This window comes from Colias eurytheme, chromosome 20, assembly GCF_061535395.1.
Source record: "Colias eurytheme isolate Ceu_HAF_F1 chromosome 20, ilColEury1 Martin Lab GWU primary, whole genome shotgun sequence".
Taxonomy (NCBI): domain Eukaryota; kingdom Metazoa; phylum Arthropoda; class Insecta; order Lepidoptera; family Pieridae; genus Colias; species Colias eurytheme.
In genome coordinates, this window is record NC_142999.1 from 3319511 (window position 1) to 3338851 (window position 19341).

Sequence of the window (19341 nt, forward strand, 5' to 3'; positions counted from 1 at the left end):
ATTTCATATTATGTATTGTGTTACAAAGTGGTAACAAATCCACAGAACAGGACAAATATTCATAAACCTATCAACTGCCTATCAAAAATGATTTTGTATTAATTGTATTGTCATTTCATTGACTGTGAAGAGATAAGTTTTTAATATAACCAATTATATTGTAACCAACGGTAATATTATTATAAGAGTAATATATTGACCAAACTAAAACTTGAAAATGAACAACGAAGTGCTTCAAGTTACTAGCTTTAATAAGGAATACAAAATTACGTCGCATAAAATAAGCTCGCCCTCGATTATAGGAAAACCAACACCCTTAGATTTTGATGCTTTTATACCCTGGATTTGTCTTGAATTTCAAGTACCATACAATATAACTCTTCACAGAAAACAACAAGGTATCATAATTATTTTAAAATGTACAAGATAATATAATAATTAATGAAGATCTAGTTTACAGCCGCAATGAAAAAATATATATTCTGAATTTCATCCCTACCTGTCGATACATTATTTTAGCCGTCAAGTGAAATAGACAGACAGACAGACTATAACTTTTTTATAACACAAAACAAAACATATACTTAGATATCATGATGATAGCAGTATAATTTTTCAGATGAATATTCGAGACATAAACGCCTTAGCCATATAAGATCTAGAAAGTTAGAACATCATTTACATGAAAGTTCAAGGAAAGCTCTTGCTATAAAAGTTTTCAGTAAGAACACAAAACCTGACGATGATGATTCCATACCAGTTACAGCATCCTATAATAGCAAGGGTCATTTAACAGAGATAGCAATTGTTAATTCCCCTTACGAAATCCCTCGAAAACTCATTATAGCATTTACTTTATGTATACCGTTTCATACTTCTTTAGGAAGGATTACAATTATAAGAGGCAAAATAAATTTTGCTGTCATTCACGAAATTAGTAAATTGCTGCCACATTCAAATATAACTCAAGTCTTTCTTGAAAACTGCGATTCAGGGGCTAAATATCATTTGCTGTTGGAACATTTAAGTCAATTAAAGAATTTAACGCTGCGAAGGTTGGGCATAGACGACGACGAATGTAAGAATATAGTGGACAAACTTGGTGTTGGCAAACCAGCTGCAAAAACTTTGTTAACGTTGGATTTATCATCGAATAAACTTACAGATGAAGCAGCACATGCGTTTGGTTACATGCTCAGAGGGAATAGATGTTTATTGCATTTAAATTTGTGTAATAATAAAATAAGTGATATTGGCGCTGATTGTATTTTAAAAAGTTTAACATCATTTCTAGTAACTGACAATGAAATTTTGGACAAAAAGCGTAGACGATTTGAATATTTGCTTAAAAGGATTGCTTTTTACAAGCAATATAAAAATGATTTAATACTTCGTCAGACACAAAAAGAAAATAACAAAGGGAAGAAGCATATAATGTCACATAAAAAAGGACATTTAAAGAAAAGCAAAACAGAGCCTTCGTTTTCTATCATGTCAAACTTAACAATAGATGAGTTAGCGGAAAAAATGACAATAGATAATATTGGTGAATTTATTGATGCATTCGATGAAGAGAATTTAGTAATAGTGCATGACCAAAAATTTTCGATTGGTAATTTACGTTTATGTTCTCTTAATCTATCTTATAATAATTTGAGTTATATAACCGTGCGTAAAATATACGAAGTGCTTAATTATCAGATAAATGTTCTGCCAAAAAAGTTACATTTGAATACTGGTCTGATGAGAATTCTATTCGAAGGGAATTCCACTCCACGATATTGTCAGGAGTACAAAGATATTTGTCTCCTTCTTGAAAAGGTCATTTCTGAAAATGTAACATTGCCTGATTTATCTCAAAGCACGCCCTCTCTAAAGGGTAGGCGAGATTCGACGCCTTCGGTCAAACGCGGTAGTGGTCATGGTTCTGCACATGCCAAAAAATAAATGTTTCTCATATTTAATTAATTAGGCTTAAGCTGTAGGTCTGTATGACTAATTTTAAAGTAAGAAGTAATTATAATTTAAGAATACTGAGCAAGATATTTAGTTTTAGGTGACAGACATGTTTGAGCTAGATCTTATGTAATATTATAATTTTAATGAGAAACATAAGATTTGTATTATTTTTACCCGTAGTTTTGCCCCTTTGCGTTAAGAATTTTATTAAAGGTGTTATTGCTATTTGCTTATGTATTTTAAAAAGGCGCTAACCTTGTTTATAGTTTTGCCGATCCTATTTGCCGGTCGAGCATGTAGGATCTTTCAAATACTCTTTTAAAGTATATAATCTTTAATTGTAATGTATATGACTAATGTTTCCGATCTATTTTCCAGCTATTCATTCATAGAAGTAACCTTAATCTTCTTATAATATAGGTATATAAGGTAGGTTATATGCATAACCTACCTTAATATATTGTAAAATTATAAAAATACGTTGTGTATATTTTTTGGTTGCATTTAAATTATATAGACTACAAGCCCGCATAGGACAAAAATATGGGTCAAATGAACCACCAGGGGACATATATAGAACGATAGCAGAGCAAAAAATAATAAGATTCATCACTATGCCGTCACTTGTAAGCTGTCCAACTGAGTGCAGATGAGAATTGAAAAGTACAGGTAGACTCGGTAAATTTTGGTCATATATTTTTGTACGGCATTCTTAACCATCGATAGATCCATTAAAAATAATAAGAAACCGCTCAGTGCCGTACAAAAATGGTGGTCCACCAAGTCGGAATTTTTATTTAATTTCCGAGAGTTACCGGGGGTAAATTTGGTCATTTGACCATGTACGGCATCTGTGTCATACTATTGCTATACTGCTTTTAATCCATTATTCCGCAACGCCGTACAAAAATCATGGGGACAAGGGGAAAAAATCGAGAGCTGTAATCCCCTCTCTTTCCCCACTCCAGGGGGTCATTTGACACAACACGAAATAAATTTATTTTTAAAGTATTTTATGCATAGATAATATTTTTTCATGTGCCGTACATTTTCGTTGGTTCAAAGGGGAAAAATCTGAAAAAGAAAAAAATCCATATAACGAAATGTTTGCTTTATATTTTTATAATAAAATATAAATATACATTAACATTAAGAAGCTCGAGGTGGTTAATTATCACCTTGGAAAGTCGGAGTCAGGTGGAATGGACTCCGTTAAATTGATGAACTAATAAAAAAGCTATGAACGAAAAGATGTGAATTATATGCAATCAGTCCATGAATACAGGTAAAGTCACAAGCAAATGCTAGTAATATATACATATTCAAAATGTACAAGTAAAGCGCTTTCAAATGATACCAAACACTGCATATTTATCTTAACTTTATTTTTTTACTCTGTATGTTTTGTCCGCTAGAGGGCGCCACATTAGATTTTGTGAAACCCCATATAGCCTTTAGCTAGCTGGTCGCTGGTTATCCAGTGAACAATTCAGACGCTTCTAATGATATGTCATTTGTCGAATTCTGATAAGTAGTTTAGAAGTTACGAGGGAATAGATGAACATACATACATGACCTGTAAACAACCATAACCCTCCTTTTGCTTTGCCGTAGTTGGGTAAAAATATGTTAATGCCGTACTGTATCAAATGGCCATAAAGCACCCTTAAAATTGTAGCTTTCGTCGCTTTCATCAGCCTAAAAGATGTGGTCTGCACAAAAATGTACGGCATCGTTTTTTCCTAATTTATCTATGTTAATACTATTTAAAACAACGGATAAAGTGTAGAAAACTATTATATTTCATTAATCTACGATGTTAAAACTTTAACAAAATTTCTGGTTTTGCATTTCTCTATAACTTTTTTTAGAACGGTTTCTTTTGAACGGCAATACTATACAACAATTGAATTTTACAATATCATGTTAAAAAAAAAGTTCCCGTACAGGGTCAAATGACCTTACAGCTCTTTATATTAAGAATTCGATGAAATTAAGATGATTATTGGTATACATTTAAAAGAACAATTATTTTTTGACGGCATTGCTTTTAATAGTACTTTTGAGTGCTAGATAATGTTTTGGAACCGAAGCCGTACTTAGTCAAATGACCCCCTGGAGTGGGGAAAGAGAGGGGATTACAACTCTCGATTTTTTCCCCTTGTCCCCATGATTTTTTTACGGCGTTGCGGAATAATGGATTAAAAGCAGTATAGCAATCGTATGACACAGATGCCGTACATGGTCAAATGACCAAATTTACCCCCGGTAACTCTCGGAAATTAAATAAAAATTCCGACTTGGTGGACCACCATTTTTGTACGGCACTGAGCGGTTTCTTATTATTTTTAATGGATCTATCGATGGTTAAGAATGCCGTACAAAAATATATGACCAAAATTGAACGAGTCTACCTGTACTTTTCAATTCTCATCTGCACTCAGTTGGACAGCTTACAAGTGACGGCATAGTGATGAATCTTATTATTTTTTGCTCTGCTATCGTTCTAGATATGTCCCCTGGTGGTTCATTTGACCCATATTTTTGTCCTATGCGGGCTTGTAGTCTAATAGTCAATAAAATTATCTTATCGAAGGTAGGTCTAAATTATACCTTCTTTTTCTTCAAGATGGCTGGGTTATGAATATTTCTTACACTTACATTATTTTGACAGCATTATCAGAAATTATAATTTTGTAAAACATTTATAGATCAATGGATTTGTGATAATTATTAATTATTATTATATTTAATTTGATAGAAATATATTTTTTATATTATTTAAATCTTGATTCAATATTATTTATATCGATTCGTTATGAAATCCGAAAAATCCTTGCGATCCATAAGGTCTACTCGTTCTTCAAGAGCTCTGAAAGGCGTTCCTGAATTATACAGAACAGATTTCATCGATTTCGAGAATGTACTGCCCATGGCGTGTGCAAAGTTTGACTGCGATTATTCTATCTTTGTTAAGAAGAATCAAAGAAATGGTATGTACTTACTTATTACAATTTATAGTAAACTAGCTTTCCACCCGCAGCTTCGCCCGCGCAGTCAAAGAAAAACCCGCATAGTTCCCGTTCCCGTGGGATTTCCGGGATAAAACCTATCCTATTTCCCGGGATAAAAAGTAGCCTATGTCCTTTCTCGGGTATCAAAATATCTTTATACCAAATTTCATGCAAATTGGTTCAGTAGTTAAGGCGTGATTGAGTAACAGACAGACAGACAGACAGAGTTACTTTCGCATTTATAATATTAGTATGGAAGTATGGATTATCATTTAGGTACTTCCACACTAGTTTCTTCAGTTCAAAGTTCAAACCTAATTAATACAGAAAACTACCTACTAAGTATTATCAATGTAGGTGCTACTTCCACGTATTTTTATTTCCTTTACCACAAAACAATCTCTGACGTTTTTTTGTAATTATAAAGACTGCTGCATAGTGGGTATCCTTGTAACCTAATTCTAGAATCGTACTATTGGTGTTTTATTTTTATTTATTTATTTTTTGTTTTTAGACGAATATTTACGATACCTAAAATTTGCTGATGTTGCCAAAAAGCGTATAAGTTTAATGCCATCTCTTGCAAAGAAAGATTCAGCTGCAACACCACAAGAACAAGCTCAGCCACCTAACGATGATGTCAGCGAACCGACAACGGTCGCTTCATCTACATTAGTTAATACTTTAACAGTTAATTCAATTTATGATTCATACAATTCTTTGTCAGAAATACGACTGGAGCGGCTAAAAGTAGTTCCGAGGGTGCTGTTGCAAATAATCGGATTTTTGGCGCCCTATTACAAGAATATATCCAAAATATCAATCGCAAACTGTCGAATTGACGGCTTGTCTGTATACGAGTTGAGTAAAATTGTTAAAGTATCTACAGTGACTCAGATATGCTTAGACGGATCACCAGTGGCTGAAGCTAACTATGCAATTTTGCTAGATTTGGAAAATCTCAGGCAGCTCTCGTTGAGTAGATGTGAAATAGACGATAATGTTTGTGAACAATTAGCGTTTAAACTCGGTTTATCGCAAAGTGCGGAACATTTATCGATTCTAAATCTATCTTCTAACCGCATAACAGATACAGGAGCGAGGTCTATTGCGGATTCCTTGAGAACAAATAGGTACTTGCGGTATTTAAATCTCGCCGACAACCGCATTACTGATGACGGAGCTTATTGTATATTTAATGTTCTTAAAGAGTTTCCGTTAACATCTGATGAAATTGTGGCTAAAAGACAGAGGTATTTTAAATATTTAAAAGAGAGACAAGCATTGTACTTTAAATATTTGAACGATACATCATTGGAAGAATCGAAGAAACAAGCGTCAAAACGGAAGAAAACTTCACTAACGTCTGTGAGAAGTAAATCCAGCAGTGCAAGGAAAGAAAAGGACACGCGACATTTTGCTACATTAATGATTAATGATGAAATAATAAGAGCTGAAATGTTGGCAAAGCAAGTTTTAGGCCCTTTTATAGATCCATTTCAACCAGATTGTATTAGATGTAAGAATGAACACACTTTCTGTCTCGGAAATATGGTATTGTGTTACTTAAATATGTCATACAATAATTTATCTTACTTATCTATCAAGACCTTGTGTGAGGTTTTAACACATCAGAAGAATATAAGGAAACCCCCTCAAACTGGCTTAATTAAAGTTCTAATAGATGGTAATAATATTCCAATTAGATGCCCTGAATTTTTTTATATTAGCGAAATGTTGAGCAAAATATACCAAGAAACTATGCGACTTAAACGCCAATCGATAATAAGATAATTATTGATATACATATATCATTAATTTTCTTTTTGATGTTATTGTATTTGAGGTTATTGAAATAAAAATATTTATTGCTTGAAGTTCATTTTTATTCATGTATCTACAACGGCACACTTCTCTAATACAATTATTTATTAAATAAAATCTTAGAGAACGAGTTACATGAAAATATCTTACACGTTAGTTCTTTTTTTGTACTTTAACAGTTGAACACTAGTTTGGGTAACTTTAGGTCACTTTAATTACAATAATGTGAAGAAAAAAGAGAAATATTATAATACGAAAAACTACTTCTAAGACTAACAAAAATTATACTAAAATATCTTAAAAACTAAATTTATAGCACGATAACAAGGAAAATATACAGCACCAACATTTTCATTTGTCAACGTGCTCTACTGGTTTCATAAATACATTAAAGATTCTGGCAGTTTGAAATATAATTCTAAGTCTTTTGTATTAAAGTTTTCTAGTAACCTTGTTAATTTCTAGGAGGGAGATATTCTCTGTTGGGTGGTTGAACAGGATATCCTGTATTTGTTGGGCCTTGTGGTCTGGTAGTTCCCGTTGGAAAACCATTTCCTGACGGTCTGCCTGATGGATATCCTCCGGTGGGCCTAGAACCAGGATAGCTAGGCGTACTCTGGGATCCTGGATAGTTTCCTTGTGAAGGCCCTTGTGGGCCGGTTGGTGTTGGATAACCGGAACTTCCAGGATATGATGTTGACGGTCTTTGTCCTGGGCCGCTTGGATAGTTGCTAGGGCCAGTACCGGGATATGAACTTTGTGGTCCCGTGCTTCCTTGGTAACTCGGTGTTGTTCCTTGAGGAGCTCCACTTCCCGGGTATGTTGATGAAGGTCCCTGAATTCCAAAGTTATCGGGGTAATTTGTTGATTGGCCGGGGTAACCTGATGGACCTTGCGGGCCTTGGCTTCCGGGATAAGTTTGTGATTGACCATTAAAACCTGAAGATCCAACAATAGAGTAGTCATATATATTTGCATTCAAATCATAAAGGCTTAACGCTGAATCACAGTCAAACTGATTCCACCAGACACAAACAAAGTATTCTTGGGAAAAGATGGTGCCATTCGGGCAAAGGAAGTCGTATGTAATGTTATTTGCACATACATGGAACGCTTGGCAGCGTGTTTCTACGTCAGCGTAGTAACCAGGGTAACGTTGAGCGTCGCAACGGAAAGATGTTTCAGGAACATAAGACAGAATAGGGTAATCTTTGTCAGGTTCACCGGGAATCGCTGAATAATCACCTCCTTCGTAAGCGCCATTGTCAAAACCAGGTCCAACGGGACCAAAACCTGATCCGAAGCCAGGAGCAAATCCGCTTGGTCGACTAGGTTGCTGCCCTTGTCCAGGATAATTCTGACTAGGGTAATTGCTACCGGGTTGCCCAGGATAAGATGGTCCAGAAGGTCCCGCTGGTCCTTGTCCTGGATAATTTTGACCGGGGCTAGAAGCACTCTGACCTGGATAACTTTGACCCGGCTGTCCAGAAGGTCCCTGACCGGGGTAAGTTTGCCCAGTTTGTCCAGCGGGTCCCTGACCGGGGTAAGCTTGGCCAGGTTGTCCCGAAGGTCCCTGACCGGGGTAACTTTGACCAGGTTGTCCTGAAGGTCCCTGACCGGGATACGTCTGACCGGAAGGACCAGAAGGCCCCTGACCAGGGTACGATTGTCCGGGATAGCCGGTTTGAGGTCGATCATAACTTGGGTACGTGGAGGGGCTTGTAGGGTAACCGGCTGCTGTTCCAGAGCTAGGGTAATCATCCTGCGATCCACTCGGATAGGAAGACGGTGTTGAGCTTGGGTATCCACTGGTAGGATAACTGGGGCGACCTGGTGATGTGCCTTGACCGAACGGTTTTCCTGGTTTATTGTATTCATAGCCGTTTTGGGCAACCGCCACTGCCAGTAGTACTGCAACAAAAAGGTATTATGTAATAAATACCTACACACTAATCTTTTACCTCAAAGGTTTCTTTGAACTGATAAACTGAAATCGATTTTTAAAATATTCATCAAGCTTTTTACAACAATTTTCATAAATAGATGTCATCAAATAACTAAAACCTTACTAAAACATAAAAATCGCTTTAAATTTTCGTACCAAGCGCTATATTCCACACCCATCTTCTCACACATGAACACGGATATTTTAATTACTATACAAGACGTAGATATACATTACAATAGTATTGCTAAATGGTGTAAGAATATATAAGTGTTTTTATCTAATATCCTCCCCCGGGCACAATGGGCATGCAAGATGACATCGCGTGGGATCGCAGTCCGCTTTGCGTTTGCGAAACTCGTAATAGGGAAATTGTTGTAATGAAACTTTGGAAAATGAAGTCCTCCTATGTGTCCTATGCGTTTTTATGTGAAATACAAAATCATACGCTGGAATAATTGAGAGAATTCATAATTTTCTGTGTGTTAAAGATAAGAATATGTATCTTATTATATATTTTAATTGTATGATATTTCGCCGTTAATGATGATTAATTTTTTTAATAAAAGTTTGTAAATAAGAGATGATGTTATGATTCTAAAGACATAAATAATTTGGAAAATCCAAAAGTGCACGCCTCATAATTTTTTTTTAATAAATATTTATTAATTATTATTTTTGTTTATTTAATAACAATTAAACCACATCGAATCAGACCCTGAAAAATGAAAGGGTTCTATTCCTGAGCATACTCAAGCGTAAGAGAAAAAAAAAGACTCGATTAGTAAAGTATTTCGGTCGCTATCGTGTTAACAAGAAAAAGGATCCGCACATACAGACACACGGACGTCCAAGACAGAACTTTTTTAAACTGTTTTTTAACTAGTTTAAATAACAAAAATGACATCAAAAATATCATGAACGTTAAAAATGGTGTTTTTTCTTAATATGTGTGTGTATGTATTATCTTACAAGTGCAATGTATGATACATAAAGACATTTTAAGTTTGAAAAATCAGATGTTTTGCGCGAAGTGACAGTAGTACCCACCTCAACGCTTCGCTTATGAGGCGTGCAATATGCTAAATAATAAATTAATTGATTATAATTTATTAGATCTAGAAGTTCTAGAACTAAAGACCTGGTAGGAAGAGGAATGCCTATGCCCTAGTTCGACTTTATCAAGATAACTAAAAATAAAGAATTTCATACGTTAAAATGTTCTTCTTTTGCTCATAGAAGTTTCCACAACATGCCTTGCTAATTGAATGATTTATAGTACAGAGAACATATTCAAATACTAAGTTCAAATAATTCTCACAAAGAGCAAATGACCAGTTTAATAACTTTCTCTTTCTTCAGTCCATTGTAGAATTGTCCATTGCCATTGATGGAATAATTACACAGTGTAGGTATACCATTAGCAAAAAGTCTTATCTCATACATTATGGTACATCTTACAAGCCATCATTACGGATTATAAGTGCAAAGTTTCCGAGATTATGATCGTGTTTGTGTAACACTGACATTGGTCAATTCGAATGATCGTCAAGTGTATAGACCCTATTATGTTTTAAACGTCCTTATTTTAAAAGCATTTGTGGCTACGCACTATTATTGTGTTGCAAAATGTTCTTCAAGTGCATTAAGTATTTATCCAACTTTGTCGTTTTGGGTTCAAATAAAAAAATAACAAGAAAAACGAAGTACTATGTAAAAATCTGTTTTCCGAAAAAGCTGACGCCGAAAATACTTATGTTGATAAAAAGATAAATATCAGATGATGAAACAGAATATACACGCTTTGTTAAATGTTTTATTACTATTCTGAAGGTATTGATGTATGTAATTATTAAATGTTTAAGAACTAAGTACATATTATTATTATCATAAGACATTTGTAAGCGAAGTGCCTACGAATGATTGAAGTGTAAATTAAATTCGACGTCTAGCAAATCAAATGTAGGTATTATGAACAAAAGTGCATAATCATTTAAAATAATAAACCTTTTAGTAAAGGGAATTCGTAAAATTTTACTTATTCCAAGTAAGTTCAATACTAAATGTCAAATGCATCTACAGATTATGTTTTTGTAGAGAATAACTTAGGTTACCTATGTTTGAAGGTTGTAGATTTATTAGGTAACAAATATGCATAATCTCACGCATACTTAAAATAATTTGGAAAATCCAAAAGTGCACGCCTCATAATTTTTTTAATAAATATTTATTAATTATTATTTTTGTTTATTTAATAACAATTAAACCACATCGAATCAGACCCTGAAAAATGAAAGGGTTCTATTCCTGAGCATACTCAAGCGTAAGAGAAAAAAAAAAGACTCGATTAGTAAAGTATTTCGGTCGCTATCGTGTTAACAAGAAAAAGGATCCGCACATACAGACACACGGACGTCCAAGACAGAACTTTTTTAAACTGTTTTTTAACTAGTTTAAATAACAAAAATGACATCAAAAATATCATGAACGTTAAAAATAGTGTTTTTTCTTAATATGTGTGTGTATGTATTATCTTACAAGTGCAATGTATGATACATAAAGACATTTTAAGTTTGAAAAATCAGATGTTTTGCGCGAAGTGACAGTAGTACCCACCTCAACGCTTCGCTTATGAGGCGTGCAATTTTAGAATTTTTTGTATCTGAAAAGATATTTTTTTATTAACGCTGACGCTGACGCTGATTTTTTAATAATCCTGACGTTCTTTTAAAGTTACTTCGTATACTGAAATTATTACTTTGGCAACGTGGAGTACCTATAGAAAATCTAAATGTATAAAAATCTAAATTTATAACGTCGAGATTTCGTTATTTCAATTTAATTATAAATGACAAGAAAGTCAATAAGCAAAATTGGTCCAATTTATGACAAATGTGTCGTGCCAGTCTTATCTAACGGGGAAGTTTACTAGGGTCTGAGGAATCGTGTTTCCAGCGCACGAAATGTAACAAATAACAATAGAATAAGGAAGATTTCAAGCAAATCTTGCCCTACATTTGGACCTAGTCATCCGCGTCTGTAAATTACTATATGTACTTGAGAATTTAGTGTGAGTATCTCGTATTATAAACAATAAGATTAGGAGCAGTGTAAAGATGTTTCAAGTAAAAACTACGTAATAAAAGTGTGGTAACGAGGTGATAAATCTTTATTGCTTTTATTAATATCTAGTAGTTATGCATACTTAGTTATGATTAATTAAAAATGTTAACTCGTTTTTTATTTTGTTGTTGTTTTATATTTTAATAGAAATCGTATGTACCTACAGTGCCTTAAAAATCTTTACAATATTCTAAGTAAATTAAAAAAAAATGATGGAAACGAATTTATTAACATTACTTACTTATATATTTATATTATATGGATGATATGATTGATATCATAATATCATCCATGTGCAATATGAATTGTGATATAATTATTAATATTTAGAAATTGAGCTGTATCTTATAATTCTTCAAAACAACGGGTTGCCGTGAAGCGTTCACTCCAACAGCAAAGACAATGTCTATTCCCTGGTCAACTTCCATTTTTGCATTAATCTACTCATTGTCTTGTTAGTAAAAGGCTATTATTGTATTGAACATGTGAATTGAAATAAAAACGTCTATAATATTTATCTTTGTATCTCCGTGGATATCGTTCTACAGTCACAGATATCCAGTCTCATAATTATACTAAAACAATGAGTTACAAAATATTTTGCATTCGGAATAATATAATGGTAGAGACAATATTTTTATTGCGACAGATAATTGCACAAAAAGTTAATCTGCATATGGTTATACTAAAAATATTTATAGTATTGTTCTTTTTATGAAGAGTCTAATTTGCGTTAATAAAAACCTGACTGACAAATTTTAATTATGATACCACTAAACCTAAAATGTATTAAGTATTTAAATACTTGTTGCATTAATGTGGTTTTTTATTAAAGTCTAAAAAGACTTTCTGGCTATTGGTATTTTTTTAAGTAATATAAGAATTTTATTATTTTATAAGTGGGTAGGTATTAGATGTCAAAGGGTAGGTACTACAGTCTACAACCACCACAACACTTAGAAAAGGTAAATATTTTAAAAAAATCCCATAAAAGGTGCCGACTACGTGATCAATGGTTTGTAACACTATAATTTGTTTTACAATTTACACTCTACAGTTACTATTTGCTATTGCTAGGAAATGGATGAGCTATAATTTATGGAGATTTTCAATAATTTCCTGGGCAAAATGCAAGAAATAATAGATTTCAAATCTTCGTTTGTTCTAAAAGTACATGTAGGTACCTAATAAGTAATAACGATTGAGTTGTAATAACAGTTGTTTCGACGTCGTATTTTAGTTTTTAAAATTGGTTATATAATACTATGCTTTAAATAAGTACGTACCTACCTACCTATAAAAGTAAGTATTTAGGAAGTTTTAAAAAGGTTGGTAGGTATATCTAATAATAAACAGAGCTTTAAAACATTTTCCCTACATATCATTTAATAGTACCTACCTACGTAGTAAGTTCTGAATATTATAATTTTATTTGTACAAACTCATGTAGTTTTAGAGCTTTTAAGCTCGCATAGTGGGTAAACGAAGAAAATATTCTGCACGTTGCAACGTCTATTCGATCATATTTTGAAGCACGCATTGCAACAAGCTCGACCAGTGTTAACAGTTGCAGTGATTGTTAACAAATTCTATGAAACGGTTGTCAGTACCGATATCCTCATAATGTTTTAATGAGATGTGAGCTAGATAAACAGACGATAAACGCAATACATGGTACCTAATACTAAACACACGTGCTCAAGTTAACTGACCGGCAAGTTATGCCTCATCAAACAATTATCGGGTAATTATCTTAAATCTGTGAAATGAATGAATCGAAATGACTACAAGAGCTATTTACTCAGAATTTCTAAGATTCTTTAGTGTTCTAAAACGTCTAAAGAATATAAGAAATTCTTACTAAAAAAAATAGTTTTAGCAACTTCCATTACATCAATTTGAATAGTAAAATTATTAGATACCTAGTTATAAATGATCTAGACTTAAAGCTTTTTTCTATTACTTGCGTAGTCGCACAGTGAGTACAAAACCTAAGCTTTGACCGCGTAGATAACGTCGCGTATAGGCTAGGTGTAACAAAGGTGCCGCGAAACCAACACCATCCCTGTGGTTACCGACCGCAGAACTGTTTACTGTTTATAATTAAATGTATATACATCATTTTATTCCCAATAATATACAAAGGAATAACTAATCCGTAAGTTTAAATTCTAAATGGACAGAATCGGAATTAACTCTATAAATTTTCATACTCTATCATTTTTGAGAACGTTTAAAAAACTGTTATTTAAACTCATATTTCTGTCGTCGAAATCAAGAGACGCATCTAAACTTTTATGGATTTGCCATATTATGATACATTTAAAAATTACATAAAAAAAAATAAGAGGTAGATAGAGTTTTCATTGCACAAACGTAAGTAGGTAATGTACTGTATGTAAGAGTTTTTATATATTATATTTTTTTGAAGATGAAAATTCTAATAAGTAATACTGATTCAGGGGTTCCGTATTTTTATAATACTTGCGTTGTAATTTTCATTAACAATAATACTTACGGCAAAACGTTGACAAACGTAGCATGGTGTTGGTGCTGATCATAGACTAAAACTAAATCTGAAACAAAAAAAAATGAATTTATGATAAAGTAAATTATAGATATTACATTAAAAAAGTTAAAATACAATTTAACTTTATTTGTAGAGAACCTAGCAAGATCTCTGTGCGAGATTTGGATTTAATAAATATTAATAAATTAATGTTTTTAAAAGCATACATTTAAACAAACAATAAATAGACTAATAATTATTATCGTATTAAAGAATGTACAAGTGTAATTTTTTTATAAATAAAATTGTAACACCATTTGTGATTTTACACTTTTGTATTGAAAAGCACGTCATTATAAATTATTATTAGCGTCCTTTGAGTCTTCTTGAAGCAAAATTCTAAAGGTTTGAGGACTAGATCATTAGTGCTTCTATTATAGTAGTTTCTAAGGACTAAGTATGAAAGCATGAAATTAACATATTTATCCTTATGTTTTATGTGTAGTAAATTAAAACGAAGGTTGTTTTATCCTACATATTTCATTCAAGGTGGTGATAATTTAGTGCATTTTAATTTCTACATAGAGATTTTATACAACCAGAAAATACCTAATCAATATTTAATTATACGTTTCATTATTTCTCCCTTAACAATATAGAAAAATTAAATTTTAGTTTGAATATCCTCAGCATTAATGCATAGGAATAGTAATATTATTTTTAAACAAGTTATAAGTTATTAAAGTTAAAGTTAAGTTAATTGTTAAAGTTTTATATTCAAATCCTTTTTTTATGAGACATGCATTAAATTGCCTAAATATTTTTTTTTTATGATCTCGCCATAAATGCTGTTTATCATGGTATTTTAGAGGATAATACCATGATCAAGGGATGTATAGTTATTGCATTTATTATAAAAACACTGTAATTTACAAATTTTATTTGCTTTTTGTGAAGTTTAAATTTAAAAACACTTAGCACACAAACACTTATTCCTTCACAATTTCCGAACGAACTTCGCCTCCATTTTTGAACGAGTTTAATTCGAAAAATTCGTTATTTGAAACTCACCGTCGACTTACGGATCGCAAGCTTGGCGCGAACTGTGGTGTGTTGACCACACGAGCGCTTATATGCAGGCAGCTACCACTGCTTGAAGGGATGAGTTTGAAATATAATTTGCAATATATCTAGGTCAGGCCTAACGTTCTGTACGTGGATCTAAGAATCGTAATGATTAGCGCATTTGTCGAGTTTTAAAGGTTTTGTAACGTTCAAGATCTGCACTCAATCATTTGCATGGAATTATGTTTTTGTGCTGTGTAATTTTCGGATTTGCTCCATAAAACCATTTAGTCACTTTTATAGTTCTGTTAATGATACTTATTATTTGTGACCGAGTTATTTATTGCCTTTGATAAAATATAATGTGAATAGAACATAATTTAAAATCTCCTTTCAGGGTTTGCAACAAAACTCGGACCCGCTTGACCGACTTCAATATTTTTTTTGCAGACTTGGTGGATATGGTAATAGGTAATAAACTTTTTTTTCAGGTATCCTAGGCGATAAGTGTATCCTGACAGAACAACGTTTGCCTGCACAATTACCTACTTAGTTATTGTATTACGTTGAACTAAAAAAAGAATCTTCTAAGAAATATTAAAACTAATTGTGTCTGGATATGTAGGTATTGAGACATTAAGCATTTACATATTTAAACTAGCATTTTACTAATTTGTCCTGCCTTTTTTTTGTTTTGTGATATTGCCCTTCGAGGGCGGCAACTTTTGAGGTAGGACCTTATAGGACTGTTCTGGATATAATTGCCTCAATTGATTACTTGAGAGATGTACTCTCAAATTACATAAGACTGTCGGTCGATACATATTTTACGATGCCAAGATAACAGATCCTCTGATTAACTCGGATTGTAGACAATTTGATGAAAGGAAACAGTTATTCGACAATTTGATAGCGACGTTAGTTATTTGTATCGATGTTGTAAATCTTAATTAAATAAGAAACGTTTTTATTACTTTTTACGGAAGGTGAACATTTTGATAGCTTTCTGAATTAATCACTCAATATAATATTGAAAATCACTTTCTGATTCTAACTCGTTATATAGGTATCATAATTCTAGTGAATTTGGTACACACATAGAAAAACATATATAGGTTAAATCAGAAATGCTTTTAGACTCTATTAAATACTTACTTCCTGCAACTTAAAGGGGTTGTATTTATAATAGGTGCTTTATTGTTTAAATGATCTCCAAGGATAATTATGCTACTTGCATATAGTTTTTGGATAAAAATAGTTCTACAAGAGTACAAGGTTGATTTGGAAAATACGCAATATTTTCTACATTTTCAGTCTATTTATCAATCTCCGAAACCTTACCTTGACTCAGGTAATTTAAGGGATCTCACACAAGATCGTGTTACCATCTTGATTGAGTCGTTACTAGTTACGGAATAGCGCATGTGTGAACATACAGGCATAGTATAAACAAAACAAGTAGGCTGACTCCCGGAGGTGAGGAGCGCACTGTATACCTAAACTCGCGAGGTTGTCACTTGTCACGTTGATATTCTATACTAATCTTTACTGATATTATAGAGCTTAAGAGTTTGTTTGTTTGTTTGAACGCGCTAATCTCAGGAACTACTGGTCCGATTTAAAAAATTATTTTGGTGTTAGATATTCAATTTATCGAGAAGGGCTATAGGCTATATATCATCACGCTGAGACCAACAGGAGCGGAGCCACGCGGGTGAAACCGCGAAGCGCAGCTAGTTTTAAATAATTGTATAAACAAACACCGACCACTCACAGCAATGGCGATAGTGAGGGGCGCCTCACGAGAACGGTCCATGAGAAGAAACCGAGCGGCGTTGTGTGCGTGAGTCAAGCTTGCGTACGTACAAACGGCGCGATGTAGGTACCTTTGTTCGAAGATAACTTACTCGTTCTCTTTATACTATGGTGCAGGCATAGAATTACAGTAATACTACACTTGGACATTTGGATTCATAGCTATTCAAGGGTGAACATTTGACTCAATAGATCTTATAATGTATTTGTAGATGATTTGAACTAGTTAGCGGTTTGGAATAGATTTGATTGATAGTATGATGTAGACAGCGGGCATAATAGTGCTCTATATCCTTTGAGATATCATTAGGGGTATTTAATGCTATTTTAAATATATTTCATCCGTATTACCTTAGTAACCTTTGTGGTACCTAAGTGGTGTAGGAATGAAGGTATGAAAAAGACATCGATATATCGTAGGAAAAGTTTAAGGTCAGGTGACATCTGCCTGTTCGCACTTGACTAGAGTGGAGCCTTCATAATCAAACGTTTGTAGATGTCTCACACTCTCATCATTTTTCCTTTAAAAATGGCGCATGCTTGTGGGGTACCATCACGAGCTTTCAAAAAGTTTTCATCTACATCTTTATATACAGCGATTCCTTAAAATAGTTCCCGATAAGTGGCATGCTAATAATTACTAAGTCAAGTTCATTTAAAATAGTTTCGTTGCCTTCAAGAATTGCATAGTAATGATTTCCTTTCATTTTGGGCAACGTTAAAAATTATTAATTGGTATACAATAAAAAACTGTGACATCTTCATATAACTCTATCTCTCTATCACTGTTTTTTTTTTTTTAAGTGCAGCAAACGATTTCCACTTAGTTACGTAACACAAAATCAATCGTAACATTTGCACAAATCATGATAATTATATTAGAAAACGTATTTTTGCCATATTGATCATTAATATAGATTTGGGTCACGATTATGAAGACATCATGAGTTCCGTTGACACGGAGCTCGTTCAGGAACATCTTGGCACGATCTCTGAGTGAATTATATATTTCAACGTGTTGTTGTTAGGTGAAAAATAAAGGTTCATAGTTCATGTTACTTGGATTATGGAAACATGTTATTAAATCGAAGTTTGGTTTTCTTGCGAAATAGGTGAGGGAAAATTATTTGCATCTGAATGATTTGTAAGAATTAGAAGTCGAATTTTTGTTTATCATTTGTAAGCTCTTTTTTCAGTAATTATAGGTCTATATTGAACGCATACAATTATAATTAATATACTTTGAATATAAAATATTTAAATTCAAAATTAAAATTGAAACTTATCCATACTCTTAAGCATTGAACTTATGAAAGCTCTATTGGAAAATAAACACCAATCATCCTCATTTACCCACAAATAGTACTAAATAAATAAAAAAAATTACAAATAATTTTATTCCAAACAAATATAAAATACATCGTTATTTAAAATTGATATCGCTGATCGATGACAATACATAACTTTAGGTACACATTACTGTAACGAAGTCACAACTATAAAGTCACGTCTGCACGTTTCAGGCTTTGGAAAGTTCTTGTTAAGACGATACACAAAAAAAAATCTACTGCTTGGCGGGCGGAGTCTAATAGCTCGCTATCGCGAACGCGGGTGTGCGCGAAGTCATTCTTGCAAACTCGCCGCGCTGCCGCTGGCCGACACGGGACAAACATGTATGGAGTCGTCAAACAGTTATAATATTCTTATACATATATTTAATTGTTGATTTATTGGTTTTATTTTCTTGCTTATAAACAAATAATCTTCTTTTTAACAACTACTTAGACATTATTAATAATTATTATTATTTCGTAATGTTTACTTTATTACAAAATAATACAGGTTATAAATAATCTTTAAAATAACAAAAAATATTGTTACTCTGAAAAAATGAAATGGTACTCAATAACGCGGACTACTGAATGGATTTAGATAGAATTTGATGCTGACGTAGATATTACGTCATGCCCAGAAATGAAAGGTAATATTTCTGAAAGAAGTTATAAACCCTAATTCTTCTCAGTCAAAGTCAAGAGTGGAAGATATCTAATCTAATCTAATCTAATATATTATAAAGGCGAAAGTTT

The 19341-nt window shown here is 33.0% G+C and overlaps 3 protein-coding genes across 3 annotated transcripts; 2 read left to right on the forward strand and 1 right to left on the reverse strand.

Annotated features, from left to right (window-relative positions):
- The first annotated feature begins 217 nt into the window (after nt 1-217).
- Nucleotides 218-1947, forward strand: LOC149899548 (uncharacterized). Its single transcript, XM_090113574.1, has 2 exons — nt 218-398; nt 620-1947. Exons 1-2 carry the CDS (start codon nt 218-220, stop codon nt 1945-1947), a joined length of 1509 nt encoding a protein of 502 aa, XP_089969700.1.
- A 2830-nt stretch (nt 1948-4777) lies between these two features.
- Nucleotides 4778-6767, forward strand: LOC149899549 (uncharacterized). The gene is made up of 2 exons (XM_090113501.1): nt 4778-4952; nt 5488-6767. The coding sequence occupies exons 1-2, from the start codon at nt 4778-4780 to the stop codon at nt 6765-6767; spliced, it is 1455 nt and encodes a 484-aa protein (XP_089969627.1).
- Nucleotides 6768-7055: 288 nt separating this feature from the next.
- On the reverse strand, nt 7056-15492 carry LOC149899550 (uncharacterized). The gene is made up of 3 exons (XM_090113951.1): nt 15446-15492; nt 14384-14441; nt 7056-8708 (listed from the first exon to the last, which is right to left on the reverse strand). The coding sequence occupies exons 2-3, from the start codon at nt 14424-14426 to the stop codon at nt 7252-7254; spliced, it is 1500 nt and encodes a 499-aa protein (XP_089970077.1). The 5' UTR covers nt 14427-14441; nt 15446-15492; the 3' UTR covers nt 7056-7251.
- Between the last annotated feature and the right edge of the window lie 3849 nt (nt 15493-19341).